The sequence below is a fragment of the Microcaecilia unicolor genome, chromosome 3 (genome assembly GCF_901765095.1).
Source record: "Microcaecilia unicolor chromosome 3, aMicUni1.1, whole genome shotgun sequence".
NCBI lineage: Eukaryota > Metazoa > Chordata > Amphibia > Gymnophiona > Siphonopidae > Microcaecilia > Microcaecilia unicolor.
The window spans coordinates 520,460,554-520,484,006 of NC_044033.1; the positions used below are offsets into that span (position 1 = coordinate 520,460,554).

Consider the following 23,453-nt stretch of genomic DNA (forward strand, 5'->3'; position numbering starts at 1 on the left):
AATTTACTAGTAAAAAAGGCCCGTTTCTGACACAAATGAAACGGGCGCTAGCAAGATTTTCCTCGGAGTGTGTATGTTTGGGAGAGTGTATGTGAGAGTGACTGTGTGAGAGTCAGAGTGAAAGTGTGAGTGTGTGTGTGTGAGAGAGAGAGTGAGTCTGGGTGTGAGTGTTTGTGAGAGTGTGTGTGTGAGAATGAGAGTGTGCAAGTGTGTATGTGAGACACAGTGTGAGAGTGTGTGTGTGTGTGCGAGAGAGAGAGTGTGTGTGAGACACAGATTCTCTGTGAGAGTGAGTGTATGAGACCAAGCGAGTGTGTGAGTGACTGTGTGGCACATAGAGAGTGAATGTGATACATTATGAGACAGAGTGTGTGAGAGTGAGAGTCAGTAAGACACTGTATATGAGAGAGAGAGTGTGAGCCTTGCCCTCCCAATCCATGCCCATCTGTCCCCTGCCCCCTCCATTCATCCTTTTCCAGCAATTCCCCTCTCTCCCTGAGCCCTGCCATCTCAATCCATGCCCATCCATGCTTCTCTGTCCCCTGCCCCCTCCATTCATCCTTTTCCAGCAATTCCCCTCTCTCCCTGAGCCCTGCCATCTCAATCCATGCCCATCCATGCTTCTCTGTCCCCTGCTCCCTCCATTCATCATTTTCCAGCAATTCCCCTCTCTCCCTGAGCCCTACCATCTCAATCCATGCCCATCCATGCTTCTCTGTCCCCTGCCCCCTCCATTCATCATTTTCCAGCAATTCCCCTCTCACCCTGAGCCCTGCCATCTCAATCCATGCCCATCCATGCTTCTCTGTCCCCTGCCCCCTCCATTCATCCTTTTCAATCAATTCCCCTGTCACCCTGAGCCCTGCCATCTCAATCCATGCCCATCCATGCTTCTCTGTCCCGTCCCCTCCATTCATCCTTTTCCAGCAATTCCCCTCTCTCCCTTCCATGACCCCCCCTCGCATCCATGCTCTTCTGTCTCCCATGTCCCAGCATGTCCCGCCCCCTTCTTCCCCCCCCCTTCGCATCCTTGCTGTCGTTTCTCCTCTGCCCTCCCGCTCCCATTGTTCAACTGCCCACCCTCTTCTCTTCCCCCTACATGCCTTTTTTTTTTTTTTTAATTTACCTCCGTGGCGGCGGTTCCGGCAGCGCAGCGTCACAGAAGGAGGCGGCGCTCCCGACGTCTAGCCTTCCCTTCGTTGTGTTCCGCCTTCTTCTGACGTCATCCTTGACGTCAGAAGAAGGCGGAACACAGCGAAGGGAAGGCTAGAGACGTCGGGAGCGCCGCCTCCTTCCCTGACGCTGCTTTTTTTTTTTTTTTTTTTTTGCGCCGTCGACGTCATGACGTTTGCCCTGGACGTCATGACGTTTGACGCGAGGGCGGGGCAGAGACGGCTGGCAGCCTGGCTGGCTTCACACCACGAATCCACGAACCCTAAGAAATGTTTGAGTGACTTCAGAACGTTGTCCTCATTAGAACGTTCACGGTGCGTTTTATTATATTAGAAGATATAAAATGTCCAACAGTTGGGCTTGAGGCGTGCACTGGTAGACTGAAAGTAAAGTATCTCGCAAGTGCATCGCCGTAACAATTACCTGCAAATTTCTCGACCACTGGGTAGTCAGACTAGCTCAATTTAAGTCTTCTGTTGTAAATACTTCTGATGGTAAGCGAGAGGCACTCGATTCTGGGAATTCAACGCGAGAGCCTCATTAAGGGAATATTGAACATCTTCACATAACTCTGTCCATGGGAGACTCCGAGCATAATGAAGGAGATGTAAGTAGGCAAAATAGTCCCATGTGGGGAGAGAATATTTTGTCTGTAAGCTTTTAAAAGATTGAAAAGTTCCCAGGACAGTCAGGATTATCGTGAAGAGCCAAATATGGAGTCACTGCTGCCGAAAAATGATGCCTTTTCCAGAGCCATCGTCAAGGAGCCCGTGCCATCTGTACAAAAAAATTTCAAATGCAAAATTGATGGGAGTACGCCCCAGCCGTGTGTGAAGTTGCCAGCTGAAATGTTCTTTAGTAAATAGATTTGGCTCAAATTTGGGTAACAAAAAGTCACCAGTACCCCTGAACCACTCATTGATATGTCGCATTATACAGGTCACATTAAAATACCTTATGTTTAACAAGCCTAATCCCCCATGAGATTTCGGTTTTTCCATGACCGAGAGTTAAGCGAGCTCTCTTCCCCTGCCACAAATAAGTTTGCAACAGCCTGTGCAGCACATGTTCGTCTTTCACTTTCAGATATATGGGAAGCATCTGTAATGCATATAACCACTTTGGTATAATAACCTTATTATAAAGAGCTATTCGCCCTAGAAGTGAAAGAGGAAGTGCACGACAGAGGTCCAGTAAGCGGCTGGTGGAGACCACTAATATACCTACTTGAGTGATCAAAAACAGCGAAGATGACGCAAAAAAAGAAAAAAATAAGAAAAAAAATATATAAAATATAATTAAAAAAATATATCCAAAAACAAAAAAGAAACTGTGGAAGATAAAGAATAAAAGGTAAAAAGTGAATAGAAGGAACTGCAAAAAACAGAACTGTGGACGGGTAGAAAAAATAAAAAAAAAGGAAAAAAGAAAAAAAGACGACACACCAATAGTAAAAAACTGAATTGAACAGGAAAGGCACCCTGTTACTGCTGCACTTATTCACTGTGATCTCTGTCTGGAGGTTACAGATTTGAAAAAAAAAAAAAGATTCTGAACCACTCAGTGGATGGTGACCCTCACGTCACTCACTGAGCCTGACAATCCCACCACGCGGCCACCAAAAAAGAAGGACTAAAGGTCTGTCACAAAACGACTAGCCACCCGCCTGGGGTTACCCCATGGCCACTAAAAGGGTCTATCCCCAGCACAGCTCAGGTCCGCTTGCACCTGCCACTTATGCTCTACACTAGCACCCTCCTCCCACCAACTGGGTCTTAACCACCAATGGGCGAGTCTCCCGCTCTCAAATTATTCCCAGTGATTTCTAGGTTACTGGAGGCCACACTCCCAGTGGTCCCACAGTCTCCAGAAAGCACTCACAGACCTAACACACACACCCCCAGGATTCTTTATCAATCCAGATAGGCAAAGTCAACGTGGAGGGGCATAATCGAACGTCGCCAGCCAAATAGGTCGCCGGCGATCTATTGTGGTGGCGGTGCCGGAACCACATTATCGAAAAAGATGGCCAGCCATTTTATTTTCCAATAATACGGTTTAGCCCGGCCAAATGGCGTGGATTTCGCCGGGTTTGTTTTTCAGCGATAATGGAAAAAAATACCGGCGATCTCCAACCCGGCGAAATCCAAGCCATTTGGTCGTGGGAGGAGCCAGCATTTGTAGCGCACTGGTCCCCCTGACATGCCAGGACACCAACTGGGCACCCTAGACATGTGGGTACAGTGTGTTTTGGAGGGCTCCCATTACTAGCACAAGTGTTACAGGTAGCGGGGGGGATGGGTCTGGGTCCGCCTGCCTTAAGTGCACTGCGGTACCCACTAAAAGTGCTCCAGGGACAGGACTTGTTGCTGCTGTATAAGCTTGCCACACCAGTTGACACCTGAACACTAATCTCTTTGATGAAGTCCTTTATTTGAATAAGCACGTTTACTCACAGTTAACTGCAGATCAGAGGTTGTGTCCCACTGGCAAAGAGTCTTCCTGGTACTGAGATTAGCAGTAGGTCAGAGCTGGCAGAATGGTGTACAATGCCCTCTTTCAGCAACATTCAAGGTAAGAACTAAAGTTCTCTAACGTGGCTAACACATGAAAGGGATCTAAAACTGGCTTACAAACATGGCCACTACCTCATGGACTAACGGAAGTAAAACAGGGCACACTCTGACCCAGTTAGCAGGGGGAAAAGCACCATGGGAGTACAGCCCAGTACCCTACACCCACCACAATGCATTGCTGATGTGACTCTACAGTGCACCTAACAGAAAAGGTGTCACACTCACCCGAGAGCCACATCACAACCAGGGAAAGGCTGTCGGAGGATAGAACACATTCTGCCGTCATGGAGGTGGCTACAGCATTTGAGGCTGGCATACAGGCTGGCAAAAAAGGTTTTTAATTTTATTTTTTTAGTGTGGGAAGGGGTTGGTGACCACTGGGGGAGTATGGGGAGGTCATCCCCCATTCCCTCCGGTGGTCATCTGGTCAGTTGGGGCACCTTTTTGAGGCTTGGTCGTAAAAATAAAAGGACCAAGTAAACCCGGCGAAATACTGCTTATCACCGGGTTTTTTTTTTCCCATTATCGGCGAAAGCCGGCCATCTGATAGCCACGCCCACACCCGCCCATGTTCCGCCTTCACTTAGCCGGCGACACGCCCCTTTGAACTTTCGCCGGCGAGGCGACAGGAAAGCGGCAATGCTGTCAAAAAAGCAGCTTTCGATTATACCAATTTTGCCGCTTTTCCAAGATCGCTGGCCATCTCCCGATTTGTGTCGGGAAATGGCCGGCGATCACTTTCGATTATAAGCTGGATAGTAACATAGTAACGTAGTAGATGACGGCAGAAAAAGACCTGCATGGTCCACCCAGTCTGCCCAACAAGATAAACTCACATGTGCCATTTTTTGTGTATACCTTACCTTGATTTGTACCTGTCTTTTTCAGGGCACAGACCTTATAAGTCTGCCCAGCACTATCCCCGCCTCCCACCACCAGCTCTGGCACAGACCGTATAAGTCTGCCCAGCACTATCCCCACCTCCCAACCCTGCCTCCCACCACCAGCTAAGCTTCTGGGGATCCCTTCCTTCTGAGGAGGATTCCTTTATGAAAATTCTTTATTGTCTTAAAAATTGAACAGAGAAACAGAAAAAGTGCAATCAGCAAAAAATAACAGGTAACTGAAATATGGACAAATTATAAACTATCTAAACATTTGTTTACTTTCTAAAAAGTACACGGGGAGATCAGGAAATATGCTGCTCACAGATTATCAAATATAACTGATCACAGACCTCAGCAAAGAGATCTCTTTCTTCTCACAGGCTAAGACTGGGGAAAAAGTCAGTAAAATCCAAATGAAAATGAGCTCCTCGGCCAATTAGAGCCCAGAACAACAATCTTTGAAATTATACTGCAGACTGTCTTTCCAAAAGGCTTAAACAAAGGAAACAGTCTAACACTTTATTTGGTTTTTTTTTTTATTTCTTTATTGGATTTATTATCAATTACCCCAGGTCTCTATGCTTCATCCACTCTCCTTTATGCATTTTAAATTTGTATTACATTTTCTAATTATAGAGACCTGATGGTATACATCTCAGGATACTTATAGAGCTCAGGAATGCACCATCTACACTCTGGACAGTATTTGCAGGACAGGATCCACAAAAAGGATGGCCACAAAAGGTTCAGACAATGGAAATTACTAAGCACATCAGTTTATAATTACATGAAACCAATTAAGCAAAAACAAATAACCCAATCTATCACACAAACTCTTTAATTTTATTAATCTGAGGAGCCCCTGAAAATCTATTATAAACCTACCGTTTTGTGACCATTCTGACATGCCACATGCAATGCTGTCTGTCCCATGGTATCTTCCACATCCACGTTGCTTACGTGTTGGACAAGATCATGAAGTAACTCCGTCCGGCCATTGACGGCAAGCCAGTGGATCTAAACAAGAGAACCACCCAAAACTGTTCTTCAGTCAGTGACTGTGTTAGTTTATAAGACTAGATATTCAAATCTAATGACCGATAGGTACTGCAGAAAGTGTTATAATCATCGTCATCGCATGCAGAATGAAACTGCAAAGACAAGAACAAGAAGGTTCTACACAGGCCGCATCTGTGATCCACAAATGTAGGTGGATCAAAACAAGCTCATTTCTGACACGAGTCCTCATGCCTCCCCCCCCCCCCACACTATGTCCTGTGAAAACGTAGGGGCCCTTTTACTAAGCCTCGTAGGCGTGTCAATTTTGAACTACCGCCCAACTACCATGTGGCCCGGGTAGTAATTTCATTTTCTACACACGCCCTGGAAAATTTCTGGCACGCCGGGTGGTAAATTTGACGATTACCACCCGGTTAACATGTGAGATTTTACCGCTAGGTCAATGGGTGGCAGTAAGGTCTCAGGCCCAAAATGTTCATGCGCCAATTTTTATTTTGCCGCACGTCCATTTTTTGCTAAAAAAAAAAAGAACTGTTTTGCAGGTGAGCTGAAAAATGGACCTGCGTGCGTCCAATACTTGCGTCTACACCAGCGCAGGTCAGTTTTTGGTGCACCTTAGTAAAAGGACCCCCTAGTGTGCATAGAACACCCCCCCCCCCCAAAACAAAAAAGGTTATTAGGGATACACAAAGACATGGCAATTGTACAACTAGCACAATGGGCTGAGAGGCAAAGAAGCCAGGGTTCAATTCCTGCTTCTGTCATTGTCATCTTGCACAAGTCACTTTATCTCCCACTTGGATTGTAGGCTCTTTGGGCCAAGAACACATTGTACATCCAGCAGCACTATAAAAATGATAAGTATTATTAGTATAGGCCCTTATTTTAGGAGCGCTATTTGTGTCTTCGATGTCTGAAAACCGGCATTTAGACATCCATATTACATGGATATCCAAAAACCAATTTTATAAAGCCAGGATGTGGACATTTAAAACTGCTGTACGTCCATATGGCAAGAGGGCATGGTCTGGGTGTGTTTTAGGCGGGACAAGGGGGGAGGGCCATAATATGGATGTCCAAGTCTGATTTCAGAAGGGAAGTGAGGTCTATGTCCAAAAGATGGACGTTGTTATTCAGACCTGGTTCTTGGCATGTCCAGGTTACAAAAAAAGTGCTCTGATTGAGCTGCTGTCCACTGGCGGGATTAAGGCAAGTCACCTCCTTAATCACCCCCAGTGGTTACTGTTCCCCTCCCTCTTCTGAATGTTAAACTATTGAGGGATACTGGGCTCAATCGCAGCTTCAGGAGCTACGGACATTCATGGTACTAAAATAGTTTTTGTGTTTCAACATTTTTATTATGGAGAAATCAAAATGATACAATACAAACTTCATGCATGGTGTGTTTACAATTTTGCACATCAATTACTCTGCTTTAGTACAAAGTTTACAGTTAACGGCCCCAAGATAATGAAATCCCCTTTCTCTTCTCCACCATCCTACCACTAAAATAGTTTTCAAATTAACTTCTTAACAGACCTCCACGCAGAGCTGACGAGCAGTCTAATAGTTAGTGCAGTGGGCCGAGAACCAAGGGATCCAGGTTCAAATCCCACTTCAGCTCTCTGTGAGGTTTTTTTTGTTTTTTTTTTAATTGCAAACCCTCCAAGGATGGAAAAATGCCTACTGCACCTGAATGTATAACATAGTAACATAGTAGATGACGGCAGAAAAAGACCTGCACGGTCCATCTAGTCTGCCCACGATAAACTCATGTGTATACCTTACCTTGATTTGTACCTGTCTTTTTCAGGGCACAGACCATATAAGTCTGTGCAGCAGTATTTCCCGCCTCCCAACCACCAGTCCCGCCTCCCATCACCGGCTCCGGCACAGACCCCGTATAAGTCTGCCCTCCCCCATCCTAGCCTCTCAACCGCCAACCCCTCTTCCCCCCGCCGTATAAGACACCTGCAAGCCTGAAGGCTATTGAAGCAGTGTTCATTCAGGTGGGGCACATATTTTTCTGTTCCTGGAAGGCTCACACTTTAAAAAAGAAAAAACAACAACAACAAACCACAAAAAGTGGGATTTGAAACTGGGTCTCCTGGTTCTCAGGCCACTGTTCTGTTAAGCTGCCCCTTCCGCTCTAAATGGGCATCCATTTGGCCACTTTATAACATGCTGCCACAAAGACATCCACATCCCTTGTTTTGTCTCATAATTTGGACATTTCAGTTTGTAAAATGGATGTCCATGATGAACATCAGTAGCACATGTTCATCCATGTCTCATGTATTTTAGAACAAGCTATGTGTCAGCAGATCCTGTTCTAAAATATATAAGCCAATGTCCCAAGTAGGTCTTGGGAAATTGGCTTACATATTATGCTGCCCCTCACTATCTTTCTACCCTCATCTCCCCTTACGTTCCCGCCCGTAACCTCCGTTCACAGGATAAATCCCTCCTCTCAGTACCCTTCTCCACCACCGCCAACTCCAGGCTCCGCTCATTCTGCCTCGCCTCACCCTATGCTTGGAACAACCTTCCTGAACCCTTACGCCAAGCCCCCTCCCTGCCCATCTTCAAGTCTTTGCTTAAAGCCCACCTCTTCAATGCTGCGTTCGGCACCTAACCCTTACCGTTCGGTGAATCCAGACTGCCCCAATTTGACTGCCCCTATCGGACCGACCGTTCACTTGTCTATTAGATTGTAAGCTCTTTGAGCAGGGACTGTCTCTCTTTGTTAAATTGTACAGCGCTGCGTAACCCTAGTAGCGCTCTAGAAATGTTAAGTAGTAGTAGTAGTATTACATATAGCAGTGATTTAACCAGAGCTGAGATTGTGATGTCATAGTGCCTCATTCCACCAATGCCTAAGAGCCAACCTCATCAGTGATGTCACAATGGCTTGATTGTCCTATATTTGTCTCACTCTTATCTATTAGATTGTAAGCTCTTTGAGCAGGGACTGTCTCTCTTTGTTAAATTGTACAGCGCTGCGTAACCCTAGTAGCGCTCTAGAAATGTTAAGTAGTAGTAGTAGTAGTAGTATGTGAATAGATCCCAAGATTTAAAGAAATATTGAGGTTTATTTTTTTAACCCAATTTTTGGCTTAGTTCAAAAATATATGAGAAATGGACGTCCATATGTCACGTCTGTGGCCGTGACCCCTCTCAGACTCACCTTATTTCCTGTGGTCAGCTTCTGAGCTGGCTTCTGTCTGTTCTTTGTGAGTTAGTTCTGTCTCTGTGTGCTGGCTGTATTAGATTGTCGGTGTGCTGTCATCCGTTCCAGATTTCAGCTCAGTCCAGTCCGGATCTTCCAGGCTGCCCGACCCTTAGTTGCCTGGTGATTGTTGCACCTGAGTCTCAGTTGCCTGCTGGGCTTATTAGCCATTTGGAACCTCTCTGCCTTTGCATTGCATCTAAGGCCCTGGTATGTTGGTGCTTGTTGCACTTCTGCTAGTCTGGTTGTTTGCCTGAGATTCTTGCCTGTTTCTAGTCTAGTTTAGGTTTTACTTGCTTTCCTTGCCTGGTTTCTTGTTTGTGATTCTGTGTTTAGTTTCTGTTTGTCTGTGTTCTGGCTTTGGGGCTGCTTGCAGCTCTTAGTTCTGTGTCTTGTTAGTCAGTGTTTGTTCCCTGTTTATTGGCTGTTCTGCAGCTTTCTGTTCTGCCCTTTAGCTTTCCCTTCCTTGCCCAGTCTCCTGCCTTGCTGCCCATGTTCCTCCCTTTCCCCTCTGACCCTCAGTCCCTTTGCTGCCTTGCTGTTATCCAGTCCTGCCCTGTCCAGCAAGTCCTGCCGGCCACCTGAAGCCCAGAGCTCAACTCTGGGTGAAAAGTGGCCAAGTGCAGGTGAAGTTTAAGGGTGCCTGCTCTGCTTAAGTGTCTTGTCCGCAAGGAAGGTGAGCCCTTAGGTCCCGCAAGGCCCCGAAGGACCTCAAAGGACAGCCGTGCAACCCCTAGTCTTCACCCGCGGCGACCGCCGTTCACCAAGGGTTGAGCCCCCAGCTGCAGGCGGTCAACGGGACTTCAGGAACCGCGGGGTTGACGAACTGACCTGAACTGGGACCAGGAGAGAAGAGGGCAGATGGAAAATGGAGACGTCCAATAACAGGCAACAGTTCAGGGCAGGCAGCTAACAGCGTAGTCAGAGTCAGACACGAGGTCAAAGCAGAGTAAACCAGGAACAGTCCAAAAGTCAAAACCAGAAGTACAAGGAAACCAACGGAGCACAGGAACAAACGGAGACTGGCCTCGGGAATCAGAACCTGAAGCAATGTCCTAACTCAGGCCCGCTCCTTAAATACTGTTCAGCATTCAACCACCCAGCCCCCGTAGACATAGCCGGCCAATCAGAACCTGGTTATCGACAGAACCCTTCTGATTGGCTCTGTCCGACCTCCCAGGCGGGAATACCGTACTGGCCTCCCAATCTAACTCCTCGGAGGCGGAGCTTCGGGTTCCCATGCCCAAGAGTGAAGGAGACGCCGGCCATCACGCCTCGGCGCCATCTTCCCTACTGGCGCAAACACAGCCACCATAGCCGGCGATCGAAAGTCCGGCTTCCGGCCTCGGCCCCGGACTGGGCGGCCATCACCACGGCGAGCCCCGGCTCCCCGCTGTGGCCTCAAGAAAGCCGGCCTTCGTCGGGCAGACGCCGGTTCCTGCTTCCCGCGGAGGAGCAGCCGGAGGGAGCGACGGATGTGACATTAAGTCCTGCCTGTTTGCCTCTGCTGCAGCTCCAGTCCGGAGTTCCAGTCCTGTTCTGCCTAGTCTCTGGTGTGGGGTGGTTTTGCCTGCCACTGCCGCTCCTCGGCAGTGGCCGAAGGGCTCACAACCCAGTTCCTGCTTTGAAAACGTGACACCATAGGTGACGTACCAACTTGGACATCTATGCTTCGAGTTGGACGCTCTTTCTAAAATGCTACTCAGTCTTTTTTCCTTTGGAAAGCAAGGTAACATTGACTATCATCCATTTCAGAGGTTTTCTGCCTTTCTCTGGATCATCTGAATTGCTGCTCAAACATGATCCATTTCAGAGAAGGTAGAAAGCTGATTTTTGTTTTCCTGATTATAAATAAATTTGTGCTTCAGATATTCTTATTTTTGTATGAGGTCTTCACACATATGATAAATGATAAAAGCTTATTTTATAACAAAATTTGAGATTGAATTAGACTATCTGTACCAATCCCGGGAATAAATTCTCATTGTATCTAAAAGACTGGAGCAGACAGGAGGAGTTATTTTCTCCCTTTGTCTATGGATTCCCCTTCATACCGCCAATATGTGTGTTGTGAAGGGGCTCTTCCATTAGAAACATAGAAACATGACGGCAGATAAGTGCCAAATGGTCCATCCAGTCTGCCCATTCTCAGTAACTACTAACTTCTCCTTTTCCTAAGAGATCCCACGTTCCAGTCCCACGTTTTCTTAAATTCTGACACAGTCCTGGTATCCACAACCTCCACCAGGAGACCATTCCACACATCCACCACCCTTTCCATGAAACAGTATTTTCTTAGATTCCTCCTAAGCCTATTTCCTCTTAATTTCATCCTATGTCCTCTCACCCCAGTCTTCCTTCATTTGAAAAAGGCTCATCTCCTGTACAGTGATGCAACTGAGGTATTTAAATGTCTCTATCATATTCCCTCTCTCTTGCCTTTCTTCCAAAGTATACATGTTGGGAGCCTCAAGTCTGTCCCCATACACTTTATGAAAGAGACCACTGACCAATTTGGTAGCCGCCTTCTGGGCCAACTCCATCCTGTTTATATCTTTCTGTAGGTGCAGTCTCCAGAATTGCACACAGTACGCTACATGGGGCCTCACCAGAGACTTATACAAGGGCACTATCGCCTCTTTTTTCCTGCTGGTCATCCCTCTCCTTATGCACCCAAGCATCCTTTGGGCTTTGACCGTTGCCTTTTCTACCTGTTTGGCCACCTTAAGATCATCAGACACAATGATCCCCAAGTCCTGCTCTTCTTTCAGACACAGAAACACTTCACCCCCTATATTGTACTGTTCCCTTGGATTTGTTTGTAACCCAAGTGCATGACCTTGCATTTCTTAGCATTAAATCTTAGTTGCCAATTATTGGACCATTCTTCAAGCTTCGCCAGATCCTGCTTCGTCATGTCATCCACATCCTCCAGACTGTCCACCCTATTACAGAGTTTGGTATCATCCACAAAGAGACAAACCTTACCAGATAGTCCTTCTGCAATATCACTTACAGAGGTGTTAAAAAGACCAGGCCCGAGGACCGATCCCTGTGGTTTACATGGAATTCTTTCCATCTGTCCAGTTTGGAATGCCAAACTGCATAAAATATTTCCAGCTCTACCCAAATTTGTTTTTCCTGGGGGCCCTTGCTCCACTCAAAGAACATTTTCAAAATTGCTGCCTTATAGTATTGCCAAATTAGAGACTGCTAGACATCCCCTCTCTCCAATTCTTTTCCTCTGCAGAGAATACTACATGCCATCCTACGGGGTCTATTTTTCCATATAGAATGGAAAATCATGGATCATTGAAAAATTTGGTAATACAACATAAAGCAGATCATGCATAAATTATCTAATGGTGGAGATACCATTCAACTTCTGGTGCAAAACAGTTGTTGAACCAATCCCAGAATAATTCGGACATCATCCAAGCTTTACGGTTCCATCTCCAATGGACTGGCATGCAGTTCAGGTTCATTTCTTTAAGAGCACAAGGATTTTGAGCTCTGTACTCCATAAGACGTTTGCATTTGAAATCGCCCTTGGTACTAGTGAACAGCAACAAGGTGGCGCGATCTTATTCACTTGTTCAGAACCCTTATGTTATCATCCTCACTTTAATATTCCCTTATCTCTTGTTTGTCCTGTTTATTCGTCCTAATTAGATTGTAAGCTCTGTCGAGCAGGGACCGTCTCTTCATGTTCAAGTGTACAGCGCTGCGTACATCTAGCAGCGCTATAGAAATGATAAATAGTAGTAGTAGTAGTCTTTGGGAATCCGGAATCTTGCTACTCTTTGGGATTCCGGAATCTTGCTACCCTTTGTCCTTATCCCTTATTTGTTCTGTTTGTCTTTGCTAATTAGATTGTAAGCTCTGCCGAGCAGGGACTGTCTCTTCATGTTCAAGTGTACAGCGCTGCGTATGTCTAGTAGTGCTATAGAAATGATAAGTAGCAGTAGTAAATGCTTTAAAACCAGGAGCTTTGACTGCCATTTTCATTATATATGTCTGTTTGCCAGACTATTTGTAAAACAAGCCAGTCTCATCAACGTTGAAGACCTGCTCTGGCACTTAACCCTTTTCTTCTATGACACTTAGGAGGCATGTTTTAAATTCTTCTGCAGCTTCATTGTCATTTGAACCTGCCTCGCCACAAAGGCTTGCATTTTTAAGCGCACATCGCCTTTTAAAATGCGCAAGCCAGCCACAACTAGTAAAAAAGGGTTTCATGCTTTCTTGGCTCCAGGTGATGTGTTTATAAATCTGTTTGGCTTTCATCCTCACAGCAGTGCTATCCACGGTGATTTCTTTTCCCATCTACCATTTGCATTATCCACAAATTTAACTTCTTTTCCATCGATTCATCACGGACCACAGATGTTGTTTTGGAATTTTCTAGTGCTGCTTCACAAACAGACCATCGAATCTCTTCCTGTTCTTGGCAGATGGATCAGATTGTTGATTCATTAACCTTAAACGGCCAACAGCAGAAACAGAAATGACAGAACGAAGCTTACCTAACACACCGATTTTGTCACTAAGGCCCAGATGCACAAAACTTTAACGACCCTCTAACGAGGAAAATTTGAAATGTAGCATGCATTAAAGGTCATTTTCCGACGACGCTAGCAGCTAATGAAAACGGAATGCAAACGAGAAACTACCATTGAAATGTGGACAATTTGGAATGCACTAACCATACCGACAATTGCAACGAATCATTTTCCGTGAGAAATTTAACATCAGCTCAGGCCTGTCGTTAAGGCCTGAGCTGTCATCTCCCCGCTTCCCCCTGGCACCAAGAAAATCCAAGCTGGCATGTTTAAAAACAAAAGTGAGATTAAAAAAAACACTTGGCTCCCCGCTTCCCTCTGCATAAAATAAAAAATGAACACAAAATCGAAAAAGGATCGGGAGGGGGCAAAGGCGCTCGTCAGAAGCGTCCAGTATGGACGGCCTTGCCCCCCCCCCCCCGAGGTCACCGCTGCTCCCCGCTTCCGCTTGTATAAAATAAAAGATTAAAACAAAACTAAAAAGTTTAGCAGTCCCGGTCCCCCTCCCTTCCCATAGCTCCGCCTCCCGGCATCCTCCGCCCCCGTGCCCCGCCCCCCTGAGCTCATTGCCGCCGCTCCTCCCCCTCTACTGGACCCCCCCCCCTCTACTTTACCGGCCCGCGCAGCGCCTCTCACCTCTGTGTGAAGGCGCTGCACGGGATGAAACAGCTGATCGGCGATCACTGCTGCCTCCTCCGACATCTCTCTGTTCTTCCTGGGCCCGCCCTCCTCTGACGTTAGTTATCTACCGGGTGTGGAGTCACATTCTTAATCATCTCGGAGCTCTTTCTAACACTCATAGCAACATAGATGACGGCAGAAAAAGACCTGCATGGTCCATCCAGTCTGCCCAACAAGATAAACTCATATGTGTATACCTTACCTTGATTTGTACCTGCCTTTTTCAGGGCACAGACCGTACAAGTCTGCCCAGCAGTATTTCCCGCCTCCCAACCACCAGTCCCGCCTCCCATCACCGGCTCTGGCACAGACCGTATAAGTCTGCCCTCCACTATCCTTGCCTCCCAACCACCAACCCCTCTTCCCCCACCTGCTCCGCCACCCAATTTCGGCTAAGCTTATATCCTCTCTCCACAAACACAATGAAGTGCAAAGCAGGCCAGTCACCTGGGTTACTGCTCTGGGACATCAACTGGGCAGCTGCGAACATGCTGGCTGAAGACTCCAGGAACTGTGCATAAGAACTTTATGGGTTGGAGGATAGAGTGGTTTCCTCATGGGCCTCCCTTAGGATTTTGGAGTCTCTGTTATGGAGTGGGATGGGGGGTGGGTTAGGGGGAAGGATTACAGGACATGTACGAGAGATATTTGCATGATAATGAAAGAAGTGTATATCCTGAAAATCCAACTAGCCAGGTGGTCCACGAGGACTGGGTTGAAGAAAATTACTGGTCTATAATATACTAAACATGTTTCAGTTGCCTCCTTTTAACATTTAAACGGCTCAGATTTATGTTCAAACACAAGGCCTGTGAGGAACAGCTTGGACTTCAATCAAGATGGCCACATGCTGTTCAGCTCCAGATTAGCTCCGCCTTCAAGTTCTCTATGATATGGGCAAACAGAAGAGGTGAGTTTCAATTTATTTATTTATTTGCTGCATTGCTACCCCACATTTTCCCACCTATTTGCAGGCTCAATGTGGCTTACACTATGTTGCAAAAGGTATAATCATAAACAGAGTAAGAGGTACGGTCTCCACCCAGACTCCAGTACCAAATCAACTGCTGTTGCTGAGTTATCATGGGTTCTCAACAAGCCGGCAGAGGCCAGGGTCTCTGGTAGGGCAGAGCGTGAGAGCCGCTGGTCTCTTTGAGCCTGGACTCATGAGAACTACCCCTGCAGCTAGGATCCTCGGGTACACCTACAGTGACACAACTAACCAGCATTGGCAGTGATTCCTACTCCGAAGAGGTTGCTGGAGGAATGCATGCAGTGATGGTATCCAAGTTGCAGGTGAGAACACAAGCAGAGGGAGAGGGATGGACCCTAGAAGTAGAGTGGAGGAGTGGCCTAGTGGTTAGGGTGGTGGACTTTGGTCCTGGGGAACTGAGGAACTGAGTTCGATTCCCGGCACAGGCAGCTCCTTGTGACTCTGGGCAAGTCACTTAACCCTCCATTGCCTGCCGCATTGAGCCTGCCATGAGTGGGAAAAAGCGCGGGGTACAAATGTAACAAAAATAAAATAAAATCAAGCCCAGTTACACTGGGTTCGGGGTCATCTGTGACTGCTTATGGAAGGCTCTGATTGAAGACAATTAATTTCTTTGGTTGCAGCTCCAACAACAGTGGACTCTTATGGGTGAAATAGTGGCTTTGGAGAAGTCTATTTCTTCAAAGATTGAAAAGGCTTTATAGGAATTTTCTGGCAATATGGATCAAATTGTTATTATCATAGCTCAGCGTGATTTAAAACTGCAATAGTTCTCTTCAAAAACTGATAATGTAGAACAGCATATTTCACAACTACAAGTTCCCAATGTGCCATTGAAGGATTTTGCTCGTAGAAAGATGGAACAGTCTGATAATTACACTTAATGCCTTAATTGGCACTTCTTCAATTTTCCAGTTTCTTTTTTTAACTTCTCTTATGGATTTATTACTGAAATTTTATTTTGAGATCCTGAAAGTTACTCTAGAGACTGTCCTGCCCAAGAGGCAGGCATAGGCAAAAAGACTGATGTTGGTTTAGTTTCTTCTTTCAATGTGACTGGTATTCTGAAGACATCATTGGGAAAAACTAAATGAATTTTATTTATTTATTTATTGCATTTGTATCCCACATTTTCCCACCTATTTGCGGGCTCAGTGTGGCTTACAATAAGATATGAATAATGGAAATACATTGGTTACAACTAGGTTATGGATTACATTGAACAGGGTTGTGACTTTGTTGGTTACTTTTGCATTAGAATCAGATAAAAATTGAACAATTAGGCTATTTTTTAAATGTTGGCATACTAGATTTCTGGGTTGGACAGTGTCTATTTTTCCTGACATCTATAAGGCCTCTCAAGCTAGATGAAAATTGTTTCTAAAACGACAGGAAGTAGTTTATATATACTACGACGCTCCTCAGATGAATAATTTTCTTCAAAATAAGTCCTCTCCAAATGTTATTGATCACCAACAAATAGTCCAATGATTGGAAAGATCTTCTCACTGGTGTGACAGCAAGGCCCTAGATCCTCTTTCTTGTCCTCCACAGACTCTGCTTGAATACCTTCTACCCTTGTCAGTCTGGTCTCAAGACCAACTCCGTAAGAGTTCACCTTAGTGCGATTAATGCTTATCATCGCCGTGTAGAGGGTAAGCCTATCTCTGGACAGCCTTTAGTTGTTCGCTTCATGAGAGGTTTGCTTTTGTCAAAGCCCCCTATCAAACCTCCACCAGTGTCATGGGATCTCAACGTCGTTCTCACCCAGCTGATGAAAGCTCCTTTTGAGCCACTGAATCCCTGCCATTTGAAGTACTTGACCTGGAAGGTCGTTTTCTTGGTGGCTGTTACTTCAGCTCTTAGAGTCAGTGAGCTTCAGGCCTTGGTAGTGGATGCAACTTATATCAAGTTCCATCACAACAGAATAGTCCTCCACACGCACCCTAAGTTCCTGCCAAAGGTGGTGTCAGAGTTCCATCTGAACCAGTCAATTGTCTTGCCAACATTCTTTCCCCGTCCTCATACCCACCCTGGTGAAAGCAGTTTGCACACCTTGGATTGCAAGAGAGAATTGGCCTTTTACGTGGAGCGGACAAAGCCCTTTAGACAGTCCGCCCAGTTGTTTGTTTCTTTTGATCCCAACAGGAGGGAAGTCGCCATCGGAAAACGCACAATCTCCAATTGGCTAGCAGATTGCATATCCTACAAGCCCAAGCTAGGCTGACTCTGGAGGGCCATATCACGGCTCACAATGTTAAAGCCATGGCTGCGTCAGTGGCTCACTTAAAGTCAGCCTCCATTGAGGAGATTTGCAAGGCTGCAACGTGGTCGTCAGTCTACACATTCACATCTCACTACTGCCTCCAGCAGGATACCCGACGCGACAGTTGGTTTGGGCAGTCAGTGCTGCAGAATCTGTTCAGGGTTTAGAATCCAACTCCACCCCCCAAGACCCATTTTTGTTCTGTTCCAGGCTGCACTCTGTTAGTTGTTTATAGTTTCAGGTCAATCTCTGTTATGTCCTTGCCATTGCGAGGCCCAGTTGACCAATGTTCATTGTTTTGAGTGAGCCTGGTTGCTAGGAATACCCAATATGTGAGAACAAGCAGCCTGCTTGTCCTCGGAGAAAGCGAAGATACATACCTGTAGCAGGTATTCTCCGAGGACAGCAGGCTGATTGTTCTCACAAACCCGCCCACCTCCCCTTTGGAGGTGTTGTTTGTTATTTGCTTTTTGATTAAACTGAGCGGGAACGCTCACATGCCGGGCGGGAAATTGGCCGCGCATTCGCGATGCACGCGCAACAGAAGGCTCTGGCAAGATTTTTTTATATTTTGCTTGCAAAAATGCCGGTTCCCGGGCCGACGCGGACACTCACTGAAACAAGAAAAAGATATCAATCTGTCAATCCTTTCTCTGTCCAGGTCAAGTGAGGTTTCCAGTACTAATGAATTCTCTTCAGCTACGATTTACCCAGCATCACAAATAATTCAGAATGCAGCTGCTTATATATTAATAGGCTTTTCTTTTCTGGAGCACTTTTCTCCTGTTTTTTATATAATCTTCATTGCTTATCTTTCATATGAAGATAAAAATTTAAGGTCGACACCTTCATCTACAACGTTCTGTGGAACAGTGTCCAAAGCTGTCTTACAGAGTTACTTATAGATTACACTCCCTCACATGCATTACAGTCAATTCCTGCCATAAGGGAAATGGGACTTGATATACTGCCTTTCTGAGGTTTTTGCAACTACATTCAAAGCGGTTTACATATATTCAGGTACTTATTTTGTACCAGGGGCAATGGAGGGTTAAGTGCAGGGCCGCCGAGAGACTGGGCCAGGCCCGGGACAAGGCCACTCCCTGGGCCCCCCCCCCCCCCCCCCACCTAAGGTCGCTGGGCCCCTCCCCCTCCACCCGCCACCAGGCCCTCTCTCCACCCCCCAGGACCTCTGCACAGACCTTAAGCGCCTCACCTTCGAAAGCGCAGCAAGCAGCAGAAGACCACTCGTTCCTTCCGTGTCCCGCCCTCACGGGTTACATCAGGCGAGGGCGGGACACGGAAGGAAGTAGTGGTCTGCCGCTGCTTGCGCTTTTGAAGGTGACATGAGGCGCTTAGGGAGCAACGGAGGGTGGGCGGGCCGGGCGGTGGCGCCAGGCGCCACCCTGGGCCCGGGGAATTTTGTCCCCCCTGTCCCCCCCCCTCTCGGCGGCCCTGGTTAAGTGACTTGCCCACAGTCACAAGGAGCTGCAGTGGGTACTTGTTGAGGCATAGTCTACAGCAGAGGTTTTCAACCCAGTCCTTGGGTCACAGTGTTTTCAGGATATCTCCAATGAAAACTTCCTTACATAATGGAGGGAGAGTGACACTTGAAAAGACTAACGGAACTGTATGAGCTTAACATCAAAATTTCTTTAGCTAAAGTGCATTTCCAGTAGCCCAGAGTAAGCAGGATCACATTATAACCATCTTCTCTTTTTCTGCCTATTGTCTGCTTTCCTGTTTTAAAGTCTGTAGTTTCATCTTTAAACATAATGTAGAGTACTAGTAGTCATACCGGTCCTGGAGAAAAAGTCTTTGTAGGTTGCAAGATCTTTCAAAGGATCAATAAAACCATCAAAAAAGAAACCCAAGAGATCTCAAAAGTTCAAAGAGTCGAGAACATCTTGTGTTGGTCCTTAAAAGGCAGCACATCTACAAAGCCTACTTTAATGGCTAAAGTTATTTGCAAAACAGATTGTACTTACAGCAGTTAGTCCTTCGTTATTACAGATGTTGACATCTGCACTGTATTCCAATAACTTGCTCATGCACTTCTTCTGCCTATGTTAAAACAACACAGTATAATGTAATTTGTCAGGATTAAAGCTTTTCAAAAACAGGTTCCTAGCGGGTTGAGTTTTTATTTATGTCACTTTCTCAGCTCTGTTCAATAGAGAATTCTCTTTTAGGCACACTTTTCATGACAATATTACCTGGGTCCAATTAATTACGCCCAATTAATTTAGGGCATACGTGATGACATCATTTCCTGACCGGGAGCATTTAAAAAAACCTCACTTTTACACGCAGCAGAAAAGTAGTAGAGGAGAGGCACTTTTTTTTTGTAAGCCTGCGCAGCCTTCTACATGGAATGTTGCTAGTGGAATAGCAACATTCCATGTAGAATCTCCAATAGTAGCAACAGAACCTCCAATAGTAGCAACATTCCATGTAGAATCGCCAATAGTAGCAACATTCCATGTAGAATCTCCAATAGTATCTATTTTATTTTTGTTACATTTGTACCCTGCGCTTTCCCAATCATGGCAGGCTCAATGCGGCTTACATGGGGCAATGGAAGGTTAAGTGACTTGCCCAGAGTCACAAGGAGCTGCCTGTGCCTGAAGTGGGAATCGAACTCAGTTCCTCAGTTCCCCAGGACCAAAGTCCACCACCCTAACCACTAGGCCACTCCTCCACTCCACTTCTTTATTCTTTTCAAGATAGTACTTATTTATCATATTCAGAGTTCCTGAAGAAGACAATCGAAACCCTGCAGAGTCGGACTCGTTATGATTTCATCTTGAAGAATTTATTTAAAGAAGTATATCAGTTGGACAGTTGAAACAAGGTCCCCATGGAATCAGCCTAGCAGTGAGTTAAAGACACCGTCTAATTGTTGCAAGTTACGGCAGGCGATAGAATCAACCGACTCCTGCCTCACTGTGAGGCTCATTTTCAAAGCACTTAGCCTCCCAAAGTTCCATAGAAACCTATGGAACTTAGCCTCCCAAAGTGCTTTGAAAATATGCCTCACTGTCACCCAGTTGAATCGGAATACAGCCAGATATGGACAACTGCTGACAAGGACTGAGCCAATTGAGGACGTGATATTCCTGACCTCTTAACGTTAAGTGCCCATTTATTGATCATTTATATTTATGGAGATAGCACAATCCAGTGCATTTTTGTTATAGAGATAGTACATTTTATAGTACAGTGAAACCTCGGTTTTCGTTGACTTCGGTTATTATCGGTTTCAGTTTTCATTGATTTTTTCAGTGAAAAATTTGTCTCGGATTTCGCTGGTTGCCTCGGTTTTTGCTGCTAATTTTGCGAAAACAAAGGGCGACCCACGCGTTCTCTTGCTCGTTGGATTTACATTGATTCATATTGAAATAATTGCCTCGGTTTTCGTCTCTTTCGGTTTTCATTGATTGTTTTCGGACGGATTATCAACGAAAACCAAGGTATCACTGTACTAGAATAGTTCATCAGAGCACATTTGTTACTTTCTTGATGTGGACGAGGTTATTTGGAGTAAGTGATAGGATTGACTCACTCGGTTCTTAGATTTGAGAGAAGAACACACATTATTATTTAATAGAGCACGGGTGTTTCTGCTCAAAAATTGAAAAATTCTTTTGAGAAGCTCTATGATTGAGAAACTTGTCCACCCTTAGAGGCGTAATACACTTCGGTGGAGCCTTGCTTGGGTGAGTTTATACTCTGAGAACTTCCCTATGATCTATCAGATCTTTCAATTAGTAATTCAGAACCGTATTGGGTTAATCCTCTCACTATTTCATCTCCTTTATTGACTACACTCTGGTTTCTAGACCAAATATTACCTGGGTTAGCATTAGCTCAGATCTCACAGGTACTGTAGACATTTGGGCTCACACATATACGCAGTAAGGGGTCCTTTTACTAAGCCACATAGGCACCTATGCGCGCAACGTGTGTCAATTTTAAGTTACTGCCCAGCTTCCACCCGGCCCTTGTGGTAATTTCATTTTTGACACGCATCCACTACACGCACCAGAAAATAATTTTTTTCTGGCGCACAGCAGAAACTGAGTGTTGTCATTCTACATGCGTAGATGATTACCGCATGGTTAACGCATGAGACCTTACCACTAAGTCAATGGCTGGCAGTAAGGTCTGAGACCCAAAATGGACGCGCACCAATTTTTATTTTGCCGCACGTCCAATTTCGGCATAAATGTAAAAAGGCCTTTCCTACAGGTGCGCTGAAAAAAGGATCTACGTGCACCCAAAACACACGCAGCCCATTTTTCGGCGCACCTTAGTAAAAGGGCCCCTTAGTAACATCAGCCAGCCCAAACGGCTGTTCCAATTATTCAGTCCACACTGGTAAGGGAACATCCTAGCAACCAGCCACACAGGATAATCACTGTCGCTTGGCCTTCTTTCCTCCTTTTTTCATATACGAAATATATTTGGCCTGGGCTTCCAGGATGGTATTTTTGAACAGCATCCACGCGTGATATACATTTTTGATCTTCGCAGCTGCTCCTCTAAGTTTTTTTTTTCACCATTCTTCTCATTTTATTATAGTCTCCTTTTATGAAAGTTAAATGCAACCGTATTGGATTTCCTGTGTGTACTTACTCCAGAGCCAATATCAAATCTGATCATATTATGAACCCTAAACACTAGGCCACTCCTCCGCTGTTGCTACTATTTGAGATTCTACATGGAATGTTGCTATTCCACTAGCAACATTCCATGTAGAAGTCGGCCCTTGCAGATCACCTTATGTGGCCGCGCAGGCTTCTGCTTCTGTGAGTCTGACGTCCTGCACGTATGTGCCTCAGCACCATTACCTCTTGCACCAGATTATGCACTCCACTAAGGACTAGGTCTAGAATTTTTCCTCCTCTTGTTGGCTCCGGTACCAGCTGCTCCATAAAGCAGTCCTTGATTTCATCAAGGAATTTTACCTCTCTAGCATGCCCTGATATTACATTTACTCCAGTCAATATCGGGGTAATTGAAATCACGCATTATTATTGAGTTCTCCAGTTTGTTAGCGTCCCTAATTTCTGATAACATTTCTATATCTGTCTGTTCATCTTGGCCAGGTGGACGGTAGTACACTCCTATCACTATCCTTTTCCCCTTTACATATGGAATTTCAATCCATAGGGATTCCAAGATATGTTTTATGTCCTGCAGAATTTTCAATCTATTTGATTCAAGGCTACCCCTCCACCAACTCAATCCACCCTATCACTACAATAAAATTTGTACCCTGGTATGACAGTGTCCCACTGGTTATCCTCCTTCCATCAGGTCTCAGAGATGCCCATTATATCTAATATATCTAATTTTTCATTTAGTGCAATATATTCTAACTCTCCCATCTTATTTCTTAGGCTCCTGGCATTTACATATAGACATTTCAAACTATGTTTGTTGTTCCTATTTACATCTTGCTCAGCAGTTGACAAGTGATAATTTGCAGTCTTTTGTCTGCTTTTTATTTAAAGACACCTGGTCTACTATGGTCTCTATTGCAATCTCGCTATCGGGATTGGTATCTTTGAAAGATATATTGTTCAAAACCATGCGCTTTTCAACGACTGTCGACCTTGCCCCTGTTTCTAGTTTAAAAGCTGCTGTACCTCATTTTTAAATGCCGATGTCAGCAGCCTGGTCCCACCCTGGTTAAGATGGAGCCCATCATTCCAGAATAGGCTCCCCTTCCCCAGAACTTTGCCCAGTTCCTTACAAATCTAAAATCCTCCTACCTGCACCATCGCCTCATCCACGCATTAAGACTCCAGAGCTCTGCCTGTTTCTTGGGCCCTGCGAGTGGAACGGGAAGCACTTCTGAAAATGCTACCCTAGAGGTTCTGGATTTGAGCTTTCTACCTAAGACCCTAAATTTGGATTCTAGAACATCCCTCCCACATTTTCCTATGTCACTGGTACCCACATGTATCATGACAGCTGGCTCCTTCCCAGCATTATCTAAAATCCTATCTAGGTGACATGTTAGGTCTGCCACCTTAGCAACAGGCAGGGAAGTTACC

At 45.6% G+C, this 23,453-nt stretch overlaps 1 protein-coding gene across 3 annotated transcripts in view; it reads right to left on the reverse strand.

The window, feature by feature from the left end:
- HACE1 (HECT domain and ankyrin repeat containing E3 ubiquitin protein ligase 1) overlaps positions 1 to 23,453 on the reverse strand; it is a 279,223-nt gene that overhangs the window by 210,500 nt on the left and 45,270 nt on the right. For all 3 annotated transcript variants that reach the window (XM_030199163.1, XM_030199162.1, XM_030199161.1), the window contains exons 5-6: positions 19,377 to 19,452; positions 5,522 to 5,653 (exon numbers count right to left, since the gene is read on the reverse strand). In XM_030199163.1, the coding sequence (XP_030055023.1) occupies positions 5,522 to 5,653; positions 19,377 to 19,452 (208 nt within the window). The remainder of the gene's footprint in view (positions 1 to 5,521; positions 5,654 to 19,376; positions 19,453 to 23,453) is intronic.